Source organism: Lepidochelys kempii, chromosome 15, assembly GCF_965140285.1.
Source record: "Lepidochelys kempii isolate rLepKem1 chromosome 15, rLepKem1.hap1, whole genome shotgun sequence".
Classification (NCBI taxonomy): Eukaryota; Metazoa; Chordata; order Testudines; family Cheloniidae; genus Lepidochelys; species Lepidochelys kempii.
In genome coordinates, this window is record NC_136394.1 from 12183183 (window position 1) to 12204491 (window position 21309).

The following is a 21309-nucleotide window of genomic DNA, read 5'->3' on the forward strand; positions in this document are numbered from 1 at the left end:
CTCATTTTCCTGAGAGGGGCATGAATCAGCCTCTTGTCCCTGAAGCAGATTAGATGTGTGACATCAGCCTTTTGTGCTAGCTGCCTGGACCTCTAGCCGAGATCACTGGCTGCTCATTCCGCAATGCATCACCCACATGTTCGTTGGAAATGCTCTCCAAAGAGCTGAAATTCTATATGGGCGTAGGCCACGCGCTCAGCTCAAGTGGAGGAGGGAGTATTAGCATTCACCGGTGTCCCCTCTGGCTGAGTTAATATGTGATGTCCTGCTCAGTCCTCCTTGCCTGTAGGGATGATGGCTGCAATGTTGGGTTTTAAGAGGAGAAATCAGGCACTCAGGTCCCATAGTGGTGGCAGACAGGAAATCTCAAAACACCAAATATGCACTTTTTAAAAAATCACAAATACAACTCTTGTTTTAGCCAGGGCCTGAGCCCAGGATCTATGACCCACATCTGTTGTCTCTCTCTTTCCAGATTGGTGCTTCTCTGTTTGCCAGTAACATTGGTAGTGGGCACTTTGTGGGCTTGGCAGGCACAGGAGCGGCTGCAGGAATCGCCATTGCAGGATTTGAATGGAACGTAAGTGGTACACATTTAAATAAAAATTGTAACCTCGGGGGTATCCAAAGAGATCAGGCGAGCCCACATTGTCTAAAACTCCAACTCACTTCAGTGTCGTCAGAGCCCTCGCCCAGCAGCACCTGCCTCCCCAAGGGCTGGCGACTGGCAGAACCACCCACCACAAGAACACTGTGTCGATTCCCATTCCTCAGCCTCTCTCACCACTCCCACCTGCAGCGCAGTCAATGGGAGAAGAAAAGGCCATTGCTATATTAGGAAACCAGTTTTCCACAGAGGTGTTTTTCTCTCTCTCTAAATATATTGGTGATTTCCTCCACTCTATCCTTGTCCTTTGGTTGCTTTTCAAATACTTATAAACAACATCTCCAGATATCGGGGGAAAGGACAGCTTTTCTGATCTCATCTGTATCATTTTTGCTGAGAATTTGCTTTGTAGAAGTGGGATTGGGGGAGAGGTGTATTTTGCTTTCCTCCAGGAAGTGAGGAATTTAGGGTTGCCTTCACCCCCTACGTGTCCTCTCATTCCCCTCTCACTAAGGGACAGCAGTGAAGGAGTGCAGAGGCTACCTCCTAATGCACCACCAGTGTGGGTCTGTGCTCAGTCTGCTGGGGCCAGACCCCTGTCCTATAACCAAACACCTCAATGGGTTAAAAGTACTATGACTACTGCTTGGAGCGTGGCAGAAGAACCGTAAAGGTTTGGGAAAGGATCTGGGGGAGAGAGCAGGACAAAAGGTAACGTGCTCCCTCTCCTCAGTCAGTAGTAGTCATGTAGTCCTCCATGGATTCAGCAACAAAGCTCATGTATGTGTGGCCGGGAGTTGGGGAACTCCCCTTTATGATGTATTTCCCCTTTCAGGTTAGCTGGTCTGAAGGTGCAGTTTGCATCACATGTTACCACTGCCCTGAACAGCACTAGCTTCTCTACCATCAGTACTCATTGGAAGGAAATTGGGGACACAGTTACTAGGAGGTCAATTCCTGGCAGCAAGGAGTCTGGAGCAGGCTGCTGTTTACCTGGTGCTCCAGGAAGATCTGGACATGAGAGAACATGAATGAGCCAAGAGCCTTGAGATCTAGCTCTTTCCCTTAGATCCTCAGCCTCTGGAATAATAGTGGCCATGCCCCTGGCTGTTGCACTTCACAAAGGAGTTTATGCAACACAACAAAAGACCTTGGAGATTTGGGGTTTCCCTGTAATTGATTTGAATCATCAAAGGAAGCATATGGGCCTTAGGTTTTTTTAAAATAGAAGTGTGCTGGGTATAAAATGAGCCCCATATAGATTGCAACTTCTTTGTGTAAGGGGAAGGGAGTAGACGCTCGCTTAGAGAGATGCACACATAGGAATCAGTTAGTTTAAACTGTCACTTTTTATTATTTTCTGATGACGTAGAGGACAGTGATGTGCATGTGTGTACATGTACACAGAAGCTAGCTAGTTAGCTCATTACAATACAAACAACACAATGGAACTGATAAACATGCTAATATACATGGGAAAATGCTGCTTTGGGATCCATACTGATTGTGTTAGCAAGAGAGAGAACTGGACCTGATTCCGCTCTCACTTATACTGCCTCTGTGTCAGTGTAATTCCATTGATTTCAGTGGAGTTACTCTTGATGTACATGGGTGGAAGTGAGAGCAGCATGGTGCCCAATATGGCTGGCATGTCCTATGCTTGATCTATGAGCAGAACTTCAGAGAGGCAATAAAGAACTAGCGTGTGGATGAGAGATCTAGAGTGCAGTTCTGAGAGCAGAATTTAGCTCTATATTGGTTTTAATGTGCACAAGTCTGCACAAAACAAATCGCTAACATTTAAGTAAGAAATATTGATGTATGATCTACAATAAAATATCTGATGCTCAGAATATACAGTATGTAGTATCGCAGAGCTACCATACTTTACAGTGTATAGTCCCAAATATGAGAGTATTATATGTCTTATAATATATAAGGACACCTCTTAACTACTCCCACTGCAGAAGGCAGGTCAGTGGGCAAGTCTGGTGGGTGACATGGGCATGGAAGTAAGCTCTGCTGTCCAACACCTTGGAGTAGCAGAGCTAGTCACAAGTGAGACTTGTTCATAACACACTTGGATTTGTTAGTGGTTTCTTTCCTGTGTCGGTGGCTGCCTGGAGACTAGTAAAGGGTGCTGGGGTGGCATCCCTAGACTTTCTTCACATTTCCCAGTGGTAACAATGGTGAATCTGCCAACACAGAGAGGTTTCTGGGTGCTTCTGGTGTTTAAAACACCATGTTGCCTTGGCCTGCTCCGGGCAAGACTAATGAAACAGTGGTTTAAGCACCTGTGCCCAGGGTACACGAATGCTCTGGTGGTTGCTACTACTGGTGGAGCTGTAGTGGGATAGTGCAACAGAAGGACATTTTGAGACCAGTGTTAGACACACTACAAGTGAATTTCCCCATGGACAGACATGGGGAAATGCTGAAGCAACGTTCTCTTTGATACTTCAATAAGTCTGCTGCAGTGGGGGACTCTTCCTTGGGTGCTTCTATTGTACACCTGGGGTGAAATCCTAGTTCCATTCAAGTCAAAGACAAAACTCCCCTTGACTTCAGTAAGGCTGGGACTTCACCCCTGGAGTTCCAACTGTAAAATGCCAGACAAGGAGAAAGAATGAGGCCAGGGGCGCCTGCACTGGTCACCGTTTTACTCTCTGCAGCTGGATACGTGGCCTTGGAAAGTGCTGGTGAAAGGACAAGAGGCTAATTCAGCTGTTCTTTCCTTGGTTACAGGCCCTGATAATTGTATTTGTTCTTGGCTGGTTGTTTGTACCCATCTACATCAGGGCTGGGGTAAGTACAAACACTAGGTTATGCCTTTTATTGTTCCCAGCTTTCATCTTTCTGTTTCAGCCTGCTGTGTTTGTGGGTCTAGCACTATCCCAAAACAATTGTCAGTGGGAGGAGAGACCTGATTGTGACAGGGACTCGACATAAGTTGTTTCTATGTATTTAAACAAGGTCTCTGTGTCTTTGAGATCCTGACATGAGGAGCATCTGACAGACTGTCTTTCTGTGCTTCTTGGAGGCCATCTGCATTTCTAGTGCACTTACCAGTGTGGTATCTGGACAGAAGAGCCTCTGCCCCCTATGGTAATTGTCTTTTGTTCATAGTGTGAATTCTTCTCCCTCTCCCTCTGCAGGTGGTGACGATGCCAGAGTATCTCAAGAAGCGGTTTGGTGGCCGACGGATTCAGATATATCTGTCAATCCTTTCTCTGCTCCTCTATATTTTCACCAAGATCTCGGTGAGTTAAGCTTTTCCAGTTCCTCTATTCTAAGTGAAGTTCCTATCTGTATTATTATTTTATGCTCACATAAAATCTCTCTACCTGTCTGGCTCACTTCTCTCATTTGTTGCCTGGACTCTATTTAGGTAGGTAAAAATCTGTCTCCATGTTGTCACTCGTCTGTCTAGCAGTGCGGACCATCCAAACCAGCTCTACAGCTCTGTTTGTCTGCGCATGTTGGATTATACCAGGGGACTCTTTCTCTAGATGGTGGTTATGATTTAGCTTTCTTTTTCCAGGATTTTGTTTCCACATGTGCTCCCCTCCGGAACAGGTTAGGCTGGCTGGAGCCTTGTACTACATACTGTATGCGCCATCTCAGGCGTCAGTGAGAGAAACTGAAGAGAAGGTCTCAAACTATCAGAATTTTAATACCCGGTTCTCTGCCTTTGTCCCTCAAAGGCAACTATTGCTGCTTCTTACCCAGGAACATTCACCCCACCCCATTTTCAGCATTTTGTTTTAGAGCCTTCTTTCTAAGGTCTCCCATTCTGGGCCAAATTCTCCTGCTGCAGAGTATGAGTAACTCACTTTGGCTCTAGTGGGAGAAAAGGGGCCTTGGGCTTTCAAGAAATGGTTTTTTTGTCCCCACTTTTCACACATCCTTCCATCTGTATCCTCAGCTGAACATGCAACCTGTTAGTACTAATGAAGCAAAAGCAAGAAAAGAGAGGAAGGCAGGTGGGGAGAAGAGAGATGGGGTTAGAAAATAAAGGAGTGGGAAAGTGCAAGGAGAGGAAGGGAGGGAAGAGGAAAGAGCCTGTCTGTGGATTAGTTTGAGCTATGAAGTGTGGCTAACAAGGGGATTGCAGGAGCAAAGGGAGCTGTGATTTTCCTTCCCTTTTGAACCCATTAAATCTCCATCCAAGTCCACAGGTCAGGCAGACCTGGCTCTGTTGTTTTCCTGCAGTTGCCATGGAAGGTTACTCTTTGCCCTCTGCATAGGAGCTGAGTGTGATAATAGTCCAATGTAACCTAAAAGAGCTGGCCTTTTGCTCCCATTCTCACACTCTCTTACAATGACTGATTCTTACCAAGGTTAAATTAAATAGGCTAGGTCTATGGCGAATCCCCAAGTTGGCTTTTTGGTTTCCGTTTTCATTTCTGTAGCATTTATTTCCATGAGGAGCTGTCAACACAACTGTTGTTTCTTATATGCAGCTGTAATTGGAAATGTTGCATCCATTTAATCGGGCATGGTATTGTTAGCACATAGATCTAGGGTTCCAAGCATCCCTTATGTATGAAACTGTTAGCTTTATTTTGCAAAGCTTTATGGGACTTACATTAAAAGAAGACAATAAAGAATTGCAAGTAGGTAGATTTTTATATTGCTTATAGATAAGGCTAAGGTTTTGTCATGGATATTTTTAGTAAAAGTCAGGGACAGGTCACCAGCAATAAACAAAAATTCACAGCAGCCCGTGACCTGTCCCTGACTTTCACCAAAAACATCCCTGACAAAAAGGGGTCAGCGGGTTCAACACCCACCGCTGCTGGGGCTCCCACGTCCCCCACCGCTGCAGTGGGCAGGAGCTCCAGGGTCCCCCTGCCCGTGGGACTGGGCTGCTGCAGGGTCCCCTTGCCCCTGGTCTTCCAGCTGCCCAGACGGCAGGCAGTGGGGAGTCCCTGCAGCTGTCCAGTTATGGCGGGCGGCAGGGACTCTCTGCAGCTGACCAGCCAGGGCATGTGGGCATCTGCAGGGTCCACCAGCCCCCTGCCATGACTGGACAGCTGCAGGGTCCCTCCACCAGGGTAGGGGTTGGGAGCTGGGGGGGAGGGGGGGAGGGGCTGGCTGGGAACTCCAGCCCTGGGGCAGAAAGTGCACGGAGGTCAATGGAAGTCATGGAAATCAATGGAAGTTCTCTGACCTCCGTGACATAATCGTAGCCTTACTTATAGAGTGAAAATATGGTTGAGTGTGACCTAGTTTCATAATCTATTTTAAGGTTGTTTTTATGCCTGTGATTCTCTAATGAAGTTGTTACTGAAATGAAAAGAAAGGGCTTATACAATGGAAATGTATGAGGAGACGATTCACCTTGCAGGAGCATAATCACAATGTGATATTAACATATGATTGGACAATGTATAAGACATTCCAAACCACAAAGGACAAAATGAAATGATTGGTTAAAAACATGTTGTTAAGCAGGTTAAAACTGAAATGTAGGGTATAATGGAATATGACATTTGTCTTTGATTGGGTAGGCTGGGGTTACTGCGGCAGGCAGAGGACCTTAAAAGTGCCTACAGAGTGGTTGAAGAACAGCTCACCACAGCAAATCAAGGCACTCTGGTTGGTCCTAATAAGTGTAGACTGGAACAAGAGGGTCCACAAGAATAGCTTTGGGTATTTAAGAGGGCAAATCTGGTTTTTGGGGTTACCCCTCTGCATCTCCTTATCTGAGCCTGCCTGAAGAGGGTGACTGGGAAGGTTATTACCTGGAATGTGATGGCTCATGGTTACACAACTTTTGGGAAAGTCCTAAGTGAGCGTTGTTTGTGGCAGCTGGTAGAAGTAAGAAAAAGTAGGGACAGAAAACAGGTTCTCTGGGAGGAAGGTTAATATCAGAGCTGCTACCTGATACCACCAGAAGACCTGGAGGAGCAGGGTCTTGTCAGGGAAAAAGCTGAGATGAGGAGGAAAGTTCAGATGAGGAGGGAAATACACCTAATGTCCCTTGACCAATATAGAAGCATTAATCTTTGTAGATGAGCATATTGGAATATGAACACAGGTGATTTCATCATTCTGCTTGCTAAGAGGGTTAAAATAGCGGGCAGGGTTGTATCATCTTAATCAGGGAGATTTTAATTAATGTGTTACAAATGGCTGTTGATAAAAATGCTTAGAATGCTCTCCCCAAAGACTATAGATTAGGGAGAATGTTGTTTAACAACACTGTGAATATTCTCCATCCAGGACTAACTGGAATAACACCCGTAGCTGATATTAATCAGTCTCTGGGAGAGCATCCCATGAACTACCATGAGTGGTTATCCTCTGTATGGGAATGAAATAGGGTGGTTCATAACTGGCAGACCAACACCCCCTATGCAAAGCTTTTAATTAGTAATTCTGTTTTGGGAATTAAGAATATGGGGGAGTTGGTAGCTTCCAAGGGGGGCTGGCTTTTGATGAAGTTCTCAGTTTAATGATCAAAGCACATCAGGGCATTGTGGCTGCCAAGGCTGAAGCTGAAATAAAGTATAAGGTCACAGTGACGCCCAGTGCAGTTCATATTTGTATCTCCACAGTATCTTGTATCGTGGGTGCCTGTTTTACATGCTGGTTCTTCATTTACATCACTTGTACATGTGATTGTTGGGGTTTTGCTCAATGTGCAACATTCTATGTTCCATGGTTTCTCTACTGCAGAAGTTCCCTTCCTTTTGGGGGCAGAGTTCCTCCCCTGTGTGATGCACCAGTGATGGGCTCCCCTTTTTCCATGTTTCCTTGCAGAATTGCTACCGTCTCTCCTTTTTCTTGCCCATTTTCTGCCTCTTTTCTCTTTTGTTTCTGTTCTGTGTATTTTTTGTCCTCCCCTCCCCCATCTTGTTTTGTGGCTCCCTGGGAAACTCCGTGCTGTCAGGGTTGACTCCATGGGGCTCCCATAACCAAGATGAGTTCTGCAGAAGCAGAGTAGAGACGCTTAAGTCAGTTGGCTGCTGCATGAGCCTACAGCTCTGTGCGAGCTGTTGCCATGGTAGCTTTCAGGGAGCTGAAAACCATTAGTGCTTCTTCCATCGCTGTCACCAGTGGAGCTGTACCCATGGTAGAGCGGGGGGGGGCAGTTTTAAGAAAATCATCTAGTGTAGGCAAGGCACTGGTGACCAGTAACTGATTACATTAAGACTAGGTGTCTGGGGAAACAAGTACCTGGATGCTCCCCCGTAATCTGAAGGAATTTAAAACCCAAGTCTGTGAATGCAGTGCAAGTGTTCCTTGGAATTCTTTAGATGTAATGGAAGTTGTAAAAGGACACTCATGTCATTAATAGTTTTGCCTAGTGGTTCTTGAATGATGTGTGCCTAGCTCTAGAGTGAGTTTTTTGCATGGAGAAGGTTTAGTACATTCAGAGATATAACGTTTTAATGGTATCCATAACAAGGAAACATTAGCAGTAAATAATGTAACTGGGAGGTAGAAGAGGTGAACTTGGAAGGCGATTCAGTAAATCCAAGGAGTTTACATATTGCTCAGGATGTTAAATAATTAACTACGTTTTAAACCTCAAACTTTGGGGCATAAGATGATCAGCTGTGAGGGTCAGGAATGAATCATCTCCCATACAGAGCAGCACGGGCTCATAGTTAGCCTGTGGGATTACGCTTTCTGAATTCCTGCATCTTAACCCAGCCCCAGCCTCCATGGCCACAGATGGTGAAAGCAGGGATGGAATTCGTTGGTGGGACCAGGCATACGTTTCACACCCTGTGTGGTGCACAGTTCAGCTTCACAATGCCTCTGCATGTGGCTGGTGGTGGGAGCAAGTCTGGAGGATCTGCAGCTGCACAGGTCTCCTCCTTGCCCGGAAGGCAGAAGGGGTGAAGGGGCGGGGTGTTGAGGTGGTGACAGTCTCAAGGTGGAGTTTCCTCAGTGGCCTGGGGGAGAGGTTTTCTTCCTCCAGCATCTGCCCAGCTACTCAGGCTGAGTGCTGTGGAATGGATTTGCCTCTTTATATTTTTGCTTTAGTTTTCTTGTCTGTAAAATGCGGAGGATGATACTCAGTTTCCTGGCTGACTGGGGAGTCATGAGGATATGTTACTTACTGATTGTAAAGGGCTTGAAAGGTAAAATGTGCTAAGTAGTGTTATGTACAGCATGGCACAATTAGCCAGAGGCATGACTTTTATATTACCCCTCTCCTTGTGGCAGAATACCTGACTAGATGCGCTCCCTATGTTCCTTGAATAAATGTTTGCCCTAAAGCCTAGTAGAGCTGAGGACTAAATATCCCTCTTACGCCTTGTCTGCCCTGGGATTTTAGGGTGAGGTTTTCAAAAGCTCCTAAGTGATTTAGGAGCACAAATTCAGTGAGATGACTTTTAATGGCATATATGCTCCTAAGGCATGTAGGCACTGTGGAAAATCCCCACCCCCAGACACTCCCCCCTTTGCAGTGGTGCAGCATGCTGCACTGTTGCAAACCCCTAATAGAGATAGAAATTACACTGATGAGGCATGAATTGGTTACCCTGATTTCAAATTATCTCTACTTTAGGGGGTTTCCTTGGTGCAAATGTGTTGGTAACTAAAATCCCAGGCCGTATTCACGAAGTTGAAAATCCATGTCATTACAAGAGCTAATTGTTTCTCTAGCTGGCCTGTTGAATGCTAATTACTTTGACAGATATTCATGGAATTTGTGTAAAATAAGGTGTCATCTTTGATTTCTGTTTGTCCTCAACTAGGCAGACCAGTCATACCAAGCATCTGTGTTGCACTGGAAAGGTGAGCCTGGAAGAATGGCATTGAGCAAAGACCTAAATAAAGACAAAAGAGTTTTTAAATAAAACTCTTCCTGGATATAATGCAAAGGTTATCAAAAGACTTGGATGGTCTGGGATTTAAGAACTTTGTGGAACTGTTTCCCTATACATAAATTCACAGGCCTGGAGAGGTGGGTAGCCAGATTTGGCTAGGAAGGATCACTGACAGATTTCTGGAAACCATTGTAAAAACTGCAGAAACAAAGACGTGAACTTCAAAAATCCACTGGCAGTTAAAATAAAGCAGATCTGGGTGACCAAGGAGACAGGACTAGTCTTTATTTTGCATGTGCTTTTATTCTTTTGTGCAGTGCTTGGGGGAGTGGGGGGGAAAGAGATGCTATCAGTAGAGATGAGTCTTAAGCATTCCCTAAACTGTCATCTTTCCTTTTATTAGGCAGACATGTTCTCTGGAGCTATATTTATCCAAATGGCCATGGGGCTAAACCTTTATTTGGCCATAATCATACTGCTGGGTGTTACTGGTCTTTACACTATCACAGGTGAGTTTGTGGAACAGATTGATAAATTAAAAACAAGTTAAAAGGGGATCCAGAAAGATGAAAATGGAAGTGGGGAGTAAGAGGGTAAAAATGAGAGCACGAAAGGGGAGAGGGGTGTGTGTGTGAGTGAGAGAGAGAAGGAAACAAAGAGAGGTGATTCCCACTAAGGCATTAGCACAGGGGCTCTCATATTTTTCTGGCTTTTCTTTGCCTTTAGGTGGCCTTGCTGCCGTGATTTACACAGACACCTTACAGACCATCATCATGCTGGTGGGATCCTTTATTCTCACAGGATTTGGTAAGTAAATCTGATGAACGAGAGCTGGAATGATCAGCTGCAGCCCCCGGTGTCCTGTGGAAATGAATCCAGCACTGTGGAGTCCTGACAGGTTAACAGCTGAGGCGGTCCAATTGCTTCATGTATTAGCTGGGGGAAAGGGGAAGGCTGCATTGCTAAGCCCTCCTGTCATCCCGACCATTGCACCTTCAACACATCCAGGAATGCATAATATTAAAGTAGGACCAAGATTCTGAGTCTGTGGTCCATGGACCTCTGTTGCTAACTGGGGAGCTGGTTGGTCATATGGTATGGCTGCACCTTGATTCCAGCTGCTAAATTGCATGACGAAAGCTCAAATACATTAAATATTTATGCAGGTTCTGTAGTTACCATAAGGATGGCATAGAGTGGCAGAGGAGGTGGGCCGCGTGATTGTGAATAGGAGGCTGGGTGTCCACAAGATCACAAAGATACTAAAATGCAGTCCACCTGTGACACAGAACCCTAGTATTTAGGGATCAACCTACAAAATTAATCAAGAGGAGGTAGTAAAGGCAGGGAGCCCTGTGAGGCTGTAATTTCCTCTCCCTTACCTTGTAGCTTCTTACTGCTTGGTCTTCCTCTTTGGAAGCTTTTCACTGAAATGAAGTTGTCCCCCTGCTTCACAATAAACATTTCAGATTGACTTCATCTGGTGGACTCTGTCTCTGGTCGTTACCTGGGTCAGGCAGCCTGGAGATATTATACCTACATTATACTTTCTGGCAAGGTGTAAGCAGGCATCTGAGGCATGGGAAGGACAGTGGAGTATAAAGGAATCTTTAGAAGGAAAGCCACTGTGGTTCCTTGCTTTTGAGACTGTTCATAGCACATACTTTGATGTCTTCTGACAGTGTTGATCTCTGTTGGGCAGATTTGTCACACGGATAGCATGGAGTTTTCTCCTGGGGCTCTTCCACTCCATCAGGAATTTCAAGCATCTTTACATTGTTTTTCAGCATTTGCCAAAGTAGGAGGATATGAGGCCTTTAAGGAGAAATATATGAAAGCAATTCCAGGAAACACCTCATATGGAAATATTAACATTGATCCAAAATGCTACACCCCTCGGGAAGATTCTTTCCACATCTTCCGAGACCCAATCACTGGAGACCTGCCATGGCCGGGGCTTACCTTTGGCTTGAGCATCCTCGCTTTGTGGTACTGGTGCACAGATCAGGTAGTGTAAAGGCAACAATTGGAATTTCAGAGCATTCTAAAATCTGCAGTGTAGTTGGACTGATCTCTCTCCCACCCCACCCCCCATGCCTTTATCTCCTTAAGGGAAGGTGATTTTTCTCTATAGCTTTTAAATGCTGAGCCCTTTCTATGTTAAGTCAATGGGGTGTGTGTGTGTTCCTTTACTACCCTTTTGATGTCAGGCTGAGCATATGTTCTGTGTGTTGCTTTTCTCCCTTTCTTGTGATCTAGTTTTCAAATGTGCGCATCTTAGTAGGACATCAATATAAATATAATGACCTTTATCAATCCTGGTATAGACCTGGCTTTCCATCCAGCTGTACTAGGTGTATCTTGTATGTGTGCTGCTGCAATCTCCTTGCATAAACAATGCTGGGCAGATGGTCTGTGTATGTCAGTCCCTCCGTGCTAGGCTGGGGGACTGTCCATCTGTTTCCTTTCCTTTTCTTCTCCTTAGGTCAATGGTCCTTCCAGTCTCCAAAAATGATCAAAGTGGTATGTTTCAGAAGGAAAATGTACTACTGTAATGTTGCAGTATTGCATACCATGTATGAGTTGGGGGGAATTCTTCCAGCCCCCAGCTGGTGATCAGATTGAAAGTCCTTATAATTTGTATCCTAGCTAGTGTAACTGTGTCTGCTGTTCTTATTCATTTAAATGTCTAATCCTTTTGAAACTTCCTAAGCTTCTTGGTTCAATAATATCCTGTGGCAGGGAGTCTCACAGGTTAAACATACCCTGGACAAAAGTGTTTTCTTTTATCCATTTAGGTTTGTTCTAAGACCTTCAAGTGCTCTTTTGTTTTTGTAATTATGGGAAAGGGCAAATTGGAACACAGTTTAAAGAGTCTCATTTGTGCCTTGGTGTGCCCGGCATCGTATGTGGGTGACAAAGCTGGAGTAATTCACATCTACTGTCTCATTGACAGGTTATTGTTCAACGATGCCTCTCAGCCAAGAACATGTCCCATGTGAAGGCCGGCTGTGTCATGTGTGGGTACCTGAAGCTGCTGCCCATGTTTGTGATGGTGATGCCTGGGATGATCAGTCGAATTCTGTACACAGGTAAGACCTAGTACTGTAGCCTCCTTATTCTCTTCTCACTCCTCTTCCAGCCCCACTCAGTTTTCTCTTCACTGTTTCCCCCTCCCCCACTCCTTCAGCCCCTCTCCTCACCCAAAACACATGCACACACCAGCTGCTCCCACAAAATAAGAAGCTATTGCTCTTTCTCCATCCCCTGCTCAGGGCTCCACTGTCCCTGGTGCAGAACAGGTGTCGCTGAGTCTCTCTCTCTCCTGCCCTCTTCGTTGGTAGCATTCCTGCTCTACCTGAGTGGGTGGGAAACACTCCTGTCTGTGAGTGACGTTTCGCTGGCGCAGAGGGAGTTGTGCCTGGATCCCACAGAGGAGTGTTCCCAGATCACGGAAATGCCTGTGAGTTGCAGGCTGCCAGAGCTCAGTGTGAGCGCAGGACCAGTTGTTTTTTCCCCTCTCCGATGAGCTGTGTGTACAACAACAAAGGAGAGCAGGTGACTCGGAGCAGGAGAGGGCCTTTCAGAGCACACGCTAACTTTGCCCTGGCCCCTGAGCCCCGATTTTGCAGTCCTCGCATGATTCAGTCCCGACCTCCTGTGCAGTTCTGCAAATGCAGTTTTGGTGGCTTGACCTCAGCACCATCATCACCGTTCTCCGGCTAGGAAAGAGGTGATGCAGGAATGGAATTCCTTCCCACAGCTGCGGAGTCAAGGGTGAGATCAGGCAAATAAATCCAGTGGTTTAGCATGGAGATGGGTTTGGGAACTTCTCTTGATTTATGGGTAACTTGCTGCTATGACTCCAGCTAACCCTGTCTTGTTATCTTTTTCTCAGATATGGTGGCTTGTGTCGTGCCTTCAATATGTGAGAACTACTGTGGCACCAAAGTTGGCTGTTCAAACATTGCTTATCCAAAAATGGTGGTGGACCTTATGCCGAATGGTAAGATAGTGTTTTTGTGGGAAAGACATGGATGACGGATTAATAGAAGCTGGATGTCGTGGGGGAGAGATGTCCCAGAGCTGGAATTCGGCTACCAGAACTAGGGACCTGCATTCTCATTTAGTCTGATTTGACATCATTAATGTACTGCAGCACTTTCTTGAGTTATCAGGGCTCAGCTATCGTAGGCCCTAGATCATTCCAGTATACACAGTATATTCCTATACATGCTGTCATAAATATAAAGGGAAGGGTAACCACCTTTCTGTTTACAGTGCTATAAAATCCCTCCTGGCCAGAGGCAAAACCCTTTCACTTGTAAAGGGTTAAGAAGCTAAGGTAACCTAGCTGGCACCTGACCCAAAATGACCAATGAGGAGACAAGATACTTTCAAATCTGGAGGGGGGGAACAAAGAGTTAGTCTGTCTGTGCGATGCTTTTGCCGGGAACAGATCGGGAATGCAGACTTACAACTCCTGTTAAGTTAATAAGTAATCTAGCTAGAAATGCGTTAGATTTCCTTTTGTTTAATGGCTGGTTAAAATAACCTCTGCTGAATGGAGTGTATATTCCTGTTTTTGTGTCTCTTTGTAACTTAAGGTTTTGCCTAGAGGGATTCTCTGTGTTTTGAATCTGATTACCCTGTAAAGTATTTACCATCCTGATTTTACAGAGGTGATTCTTTTGCCTTTTCTCTAATTAAAATTCTTCTTTTAAGAACCTGATTGATTTTTTTATTGTTCTTAAGATCCAAGGGTTTGGGTCTGTGTTCACCTGTACAAATTGGTGAGGATTCTTATCAAGCCTTCCCTAGGAAAGGGGGTGTAGAGCTTGGGAGGATATTTTGGGGGAAGACGTCTCCAAATTGGCTCTTTCCCTGTTCTTTGTTTAACACGCTTGGTGGTGGCAGCAAAGGGTTCAAGGACAAGGCAAAGTTTGTACCTTGGGGAAGTTTTTAACTTAAGCTGGTAAAAATAAGCTTAGGGGGGTCTTTCATGCAAGTTCCCACATCTGTACCCTAGAGTTCAGAGTGGGGAAAGAACCTTGACATGGTGGCAGAGCGGTGGGATCATTTTGAGATAATTTTGAACCAGAAGCACAGCAGGATTTTAAAAGGTTTTGTAAAAGGTGATTGCAGCTGTAGAATCTGTCTCTATGCCTGCTGCTCTGTCCCCAAGGCAGAACAAAAGGATTTTTGTGTAGGCTGAGAACAGCTATCAGGGGGCAAAAAAGGTATCCGGTTACAGCACAGGAAAATTTTACAAGCCAGTTTTTTGTTTGTTTGTTTATTTATTTGTTTTTCTTTCTAACTCTTGGGTGTAAAGTTAGTTAAAAACAGAGAGGTTAGGATGACAGACTGCACTGTTCAACAGAAGTTGGAATTAACCAGATTTGAAGCTGAGGAAGAACAAAAGAAACATGAAAGACGGGTAGAACTCAGAAAGATGGAAATGGAGGGAAAAGAAAAAGAAATGGAGGCTGCCCACAGGAGTGGATAAGGCTTATACTTCATTTAAGTATAAGCCTTCATGTTATGCCCATGGTTTCCAAATGGACCACTAAGAAGGGATGGGTTTGTGCAGACTTAGGCCACAGCCAGGAGGGCTGCTTCTCAGCTGTCTGCATTAGGAAAAGCTACTTGAGGGAGGCTGCTTGTGCAGAACTCAGCCTGAGGTCTGTTTCCCTCACTTCTCACTGGCAAGAGTCTCTCACTTGGAAAAGTAGCATCATTCCTGGAAGAGGAGCTGGGAGAGCCAAGCCGCATACACATGGGGCCTCTGCTTTACCTGGCCTATGAGTTTGGCAGATTTTAGAAGGGTACAGCAGGGAAGGTTTGAGAACTCAGTGCATGCTGAGAAGACTGCCCCTCTCTGGGAAGAGACTGCTAGACAGTGATGCTGGCAGGTTTGGCCTCAGACCACTAAGGAGAAGAGTTACAAGAGACATGAGCTGAAGAAGTAGCCAGCTAGACCCAGGGATGTGAGCACAGAAGGCAAAGGGAAAGATGGCCAAGGAAACATGAGAGTAGGAAGGCCTGTACAGAGAAGGGACAGATAGTTGCCCTGACAAAAGATAGCACCTGGAGTTAAACACAGTAAAAGGCAGCAGGGCTTTGTGGAGGGTGGAGGATGTGTAATGCCAAGGTGAAAAGCTTGGCTTCCAATGAGATCCAAAGCCTAGACCTATCAACTGAAGCAGCAGCTGCCACCCATCAGCAACTCAGTGGGGACCTGCCATTTCTCTCAGATAAGAGAAATGATCATCCATTGCATCCGAGCCTCATTTGTGTTAAGGAAAAGTTAGCACATGTGACTCCATTTTGGTTTGGGGCCCACCTTTGTTTAAATGCCAGCACATCATACACCAGGAGGAGTGATCCTTAGATACTGAATCCCTGTGAAAATCCTCCTCCTTGTCTCCAGCCTGCCTTGACTCCCAGTATCTGTTTTTTGTTAGTCTCTAACTCCCTGTCTCTTGGCCTTGATGTGAGGCCTCCCATTCTGATAATAAAAGTTACTGATGCATGGTTTTAGGACCATGCTGTGTAATTTAACATACTGGTATAGCACGAGGAATGCACCAAGCAGGGATAGGTGGTAGATAAGACAAGGGTTTGTTTATTGGCTAAGGTTTCCGATGCCCAAGGGCAACATGCTTTGCTAAAAAGTGTATAACCTTTGTATAATCTGTATTCAGGGTCCCCCCCCCCGGCTAGCAGGGGGGCACCACGCTCGAGCGTAATAAACTTAGTGTCTTTTGGGAACTCTGCAGTTGTGGACTTTGTTTCTGTGCCTCAGCCTAGATTCGAACTGTGCGTGTCCTATCAGGTATAATTCGCAGCATTGGTGTGCATGTCCTATCGGGTATAATTCGCAGCATTGGTGTGCGTGTCCTATCAGGTGTAATTCGTAGCATTTGTGTGCGTGTCCTATGAGGTGTAATTCGTAGCATTTGTGTGCGTGTCCTACAAGGTATAATTCGCAGCAGTTGTATGCATGTCCTACCAGGTGTAATTCGTAACATTTGTGAGCTAGGGGCGAAAAGGTAGAGTGGTCACAAGGGGCCACTGACTTTAAGATATAAATTTAGAATAAATGTTTAAAGTTTACTCTGGCGTAACTACAAGCTGAGTTTGGATCAGGGACTGAGAATTGAGATAGCTGACATTTCCGTATTAGGTAGACCTATGATTATCAATGTCTGGGTTTCTTATCACTTCCCTTGTGTATGGATTGGTTTTGCTATGCCCCTTGTGGAGTCATCTCTTGCAAGTTGTATGTAATGCTGGTATCTTCCCTTGAGTATCATAATGCTGTTTGATCATGTACCCCTCTAGGGGTAATTCCTGGGCGGTGTTCTTTCTCTCCCACTGACCCAGAGTCCAATCAGGCAGTATAAATGACGATCATGTATGTTTCTGGGAGTGTCTCTGACCCCTGATGTTGTACACAAAGGACCCCATCTGAGTAAATACACACAGGCATTATCCATCTCCTAACAGCCCAGCCTGGGTATTATGTGGTATTGTAAATGTTGTGCTTCCTGACCTAGAAGGCATCATTCTGCTTATGTCCAGTAGGGTACCATGCAGTTGTTATAACCTGGGCATACTTCATTTATTAAGAGATAGCTGGGTTGGGGAGGTCAGATCATGCACTCAGAGATGTCATTGATGGAGCTTTCCCAGTGACTGACCCTCCCCAGCTCAGGTGGTGTCTCTCTGTGTTTCAGGTTTGCGAGGTCTGATGTTGTCAGTCATGCTGGCCTCTCTCATGAGCTCCCTGACTTCCATTTTTAATAGTGCTAGCACTCTGTTCACCATGGACATCTACACCAAAATACGATCCCGGGCATCTGAGAGAGAGCTCATGCTGGCTGGAAGGTAAGTGTTACTGCGCCCTTTCCCAGCATTAGGAACCTAACAAAACTGTACCCTTCAAAGTTCACTTTTAAGTGCCTTGATGAACAACCTTTCACTGAATGCATGTGGTGCAGCAGTGACCTCTTGTGGCCTGACAGCTTAATCCCATGTGTGCCTTTCTGGGTATTCTGTGAGGTAGTTTCCAGGCCATGTTTCTTATTTAGGGATTAATCTGAGGTGTCTATTCCCTACAGATATTCCAGGGGATCTGTTTAAATTTCATTCCAAGATGCCAGTTACACAAAGCTACAACATCAGTAATATTCACTAGCTATGCTGCTGATTTCTCTTTTATTCATCTCTCTCTGCTGTTTTATTGATTGCTGTGTTTATTTGTGACTTATTGATTTATTGTTTTGAGAGCAGAGTTCTCATTTTGAGTTGACTGAGAGCTGATGGATCGGGTGAGATTTCATTGCTGCTTGCTCTTTTTCCCCAGTGCTGATGGCTGATTACTGTTATTTTTGCTCATGTTTTAATGCTAGTTGAATAACCCAATGAATTGTTAAATTGTTGATTTGGTTCATTGTGATTTCTGTATTTCTGATTGATGTTTATAAATAAGTGGCTAACAGTTTTTTTATTGGTTGTATTTGCAGGTTATTTATCTTAGCTTTAATTGGTATCAGCATTGCTTGGATTCCTGTGGTGCAGTCAGCTCAAAGTGGGCAGCTTTTTGATTATATACAGTCGATCACCAGCTATCTGGGGCCACCCATTGCTGCTGTCTTCCTGCTTGCTATCTTCTGTAAGAGGGTCAATGAGGAGGTGAGTACAGGCTAGGAGAAGAGCTCTGTGTGCAAAAGTTCACAAAAGACATTCATCTGTGCATTGGGACAACTGCCCTTTCTTAGTTTCAATGCATCTGATTCTCAATTTCTTTGGCTATTCCTGCTACAGCCTAGTGCCTGAGGTTCCAAAGCCGAATGCTTGAGGGGCTCTTAGCTCAGTTGAGGAATCCTCATACTCTCCTTCCACCACATATATGTAAATATGCATGGACTTTGTTGGACTTTATTGGCTCCTAGACAGCTGTGAAGCTGGAACCACCTACTGTTTCACTGTGACTTTTGCTGAAGGGATGATTTCTGGGAAACACTGCTTTAATGCAACCTTATAGGTTCTCTGTGGGTTCTGTAGGCTTCAACAAGGAAGGGGGAAAGTCCTATGATTAAGCTGCTGGACTGGAACTTATGAGATCTGGGTTCTGGTCCCAGCTGTGCCACAGACTCCCTGTGAGAACATAGGCAGGTCACTGATGGCTTGAATTTCAGAGGTGTTGATCACTGAAAACAACTCCCTCAGAAGTCTGTGGGAACTGTGTGCTCAGCACCTCTGAAAATCACTCCAATAATAGCCCAGTAGCTCCATTTCCCCACTTGTAATACTGAGGATAATACTTCCCTGTGGACCCTATGGGGATAAATTCATTAATGTTTGTGAGGTTCACAGATGCAATTGTGAGGAAAGCCAACAGATAAATAATTTAACACTGTTTCCAGGTGGGGTTGGAGCTTTCTAGTTACTTTGACTCCTTTCTAACACTTCTCTTTCTCTGGACATTGGTGTATATACTACTAGTGCTTAGATACTTCGTAAGCAGGGATGTTCCATTTCCAGTCACTGCTTGGTTGAACCTCATGGTTTAATGGATCAGATCCTGAGGTCCTTATTCAGGGAAGTCTTCCATTGACTTCTGTTGGAATTTTGCCTGAGTAAGAGTGGATTAAGAACTATTAAGACTCTCTCAGCATTTGGTCAAAGGCGCAGTCCTAATTAGAATAAATACTGGGAACAAATAAAAGTCAAAGAGATTTGAAGCACTGCCTGGATCATAGACCAATTTTTATTTAGTATCCAAGATTAGACTTTTCTGAAAAGTTCTTATTTTTATGATAAACTGAGGTTCTCATCTTGTCTTATTCCAATACCTTTTTGTGATTTTTTTTCTGACCATTTAATAATAAATTTGTTCTAACTAGAAAATTTCCAGCAGGGTTTATAATTCCATACCACTGTCATTAGTCGTGTGGTTTTTAGCATATGGACCAAATTTACTGCTGATGTAAGCGGGTGCAACTGCACTAAAGTCAATAGGGCTGCACCTGTTTACTTCAGAAGTGAATCTGGCTCTGTATATTTTGTTTATATTTATGATATTCAAAATAGAGAGCGACAGACAGAGTAAACAGATAGATAAGGAAAGACAGTGCTCTGACGGTTCAAAGGTTTTGGTTCAGATAATGCTAGCTGCTCATCTGACATTCTCCAGACTTCAAAAACAGCTTGAATGTGAGCTGTGTTGTAGGGGCAGGAGATTTTACTTTCTTCATAGTTATTAAAGTCAGAAAGGACCTTCTATGATCATATAGTCTGCATAACACAGGCCAAAAAACATCACCCAAGAACTGGGGCAGGCATACTCATGAATCTTATTGGCATATGTCAAGATAGGAGAAGATGGTTATTTATTTGTATTGTAATGGTTGTTCTTCAAGATGTGGGTGTACATATATTACACTGAGGTGTGCACATGCCCAGTGCACCAAAGCTGGAGAACTTTCCTAGGAGTACCCACAGGGGCAGCTCTGCCCCAGTCCCCCCTCAATTTCTTCACACTGGATATCAAGGGTAGAAACTTTGATGTAGAGAGGACAGAAGGTAGGTCATGCAATATGCATTTCCCTCCTCCCATCTTGAAGAACAAGTTACAATACAGGTAAGTAACTATATTTTCTTCTTCAAATGGTTGTAGACATGTATTCCACTCATGTGACTCACAAGCTGTACTCATAGAAGGTTGAACTTGGAATATACTTAAAGAATGGTTGCAGGACTGCCCTCATGAAGTTTCATCTGACCTAGATGCAGTGGTAATTGCATAACGCTTGGTAAAAGTATGTATAGAAGACCAGGTAGCAGCCTTGCAAATGTCCAATATTGAAACATCACTGATCAATGCTATTGACATCACTTGGGCCCTCGTCGAATGAACCCACAGTCGTTATGGAGGCATGGTCTCAGCTATTTCACATGCAGAAGGAATGCAAGAAGTTATCCATGGAAACTGTTTGCCCAGAAATCACCTGTCCCTTCATTAAAAGTGCATAGGAGATAAACAGAGTCCAGGTAGAATGCCAACCATTGCCTCGTATCCAACATCTGAAGGCACTGTTCATCTGTGTTGGACTGTGGTTTAGGAAAACATCAGTAAATAAAGTAAATAAAATTTGGTTAAGATTAAACTATGAAACCACGTTCTAGAAAATGTTTGGATGCGGCCATAAAGCTACTTTGTCACTGAAAAACTGTGTGTATTGGGGCTCTGCCATTAAGGTCTTCAGCTGCATACTCTTGTAGATCTCATAACTTCAGGGAAGGCTGTCTTTTCATGTAGGAGGGACAGAGATTTCAACTGACACCCATAAGGGCAGCCAGGACACTATGAAGGTCCCACAAGGGAACTGGCTTTTTACACAGGCAGGTGGAGATGAATGATTCCCATTTGAAATCTCACCACCATGGGGTTTTGAGAAAACTGACTTTACTTGGATGGGTGGATGAAATGCCAAAATTTCTGCCAAGTGAACCCTTAATGAGCTGAGGAAGAGACCAGGAGACTGAAAGTGTAATAGGTACTCCAAAGTGCCCTGAATACCAACCAGCATTGGCTGATTTCCCCGAGCAAGTGCCCAAACTGAAAAATGTTTACTAAGGCGACTTCTTTGGTTAAGTGGAGAGGGCTTCCTGCTGTTAAGCAACACCTGATGAACAGCTTCAGAACATCAGTCGTCCTCCTCATCTAGCATGTAGCATCCATGCTGTGAGATGTAAAATGCGAAGTGCTGTATGCAAAACTCGACCCTAGTGCTGAGTCTGTAGGTCGGGATGAAGAGATATGGAAGGCCAAATTGATAGACTGAGACGGTCGGAGAACCAACATTGCCTTGGCCAGGTTGGAGCGATGAGTCAGTTTGGCAT

General features: G+C 44.7%; 1 protein-coding gene across 2 annotated transcripts in view; it reads left to right on the forward strand.

Moving 5' to 3' along the window:
- LOC140898530 (sodium/glucose cotransporter 1) overlaps positions 1-21309 on the forward strand; it is a 69301-nt gene that overhangs the window by 28078 nt on the left and 19914 nt on the right. For both annotated transcript variants that reach the window (XM_073312433.2, XM_073312432.1), the window contains exons 3-12: positions 476-580; positions 3353-3412; positions 3763-3867; positions 9803-9908; positions 10126-10206; positions 11187-11407; positions 12356-12491; positions 13298-13405; positions 17139-17289; positions 17928-18096. In XM_073312433.2, the coding sequence (XP_073168534.1) occupies positions 476-580; positions 3353-3412; positions 3763-3867; positions 9803-9908; positions 10126-10206; positions 11187-11407; positions 12356-12491; positions 13298-13405; positions 17139-17289; positions 17928-18096 (1242 nt within the window). The remainder of the gene's footprint in view (positions 1-475; positions 581-3352; positions 3413-3762; positions 3868-9802; positions 9909-10125; positions 10207-11186; positions 11408-12355; positions 12492-13297; positions 13406-17138; positions 17290-17927; positions 18097-21309) is intronic.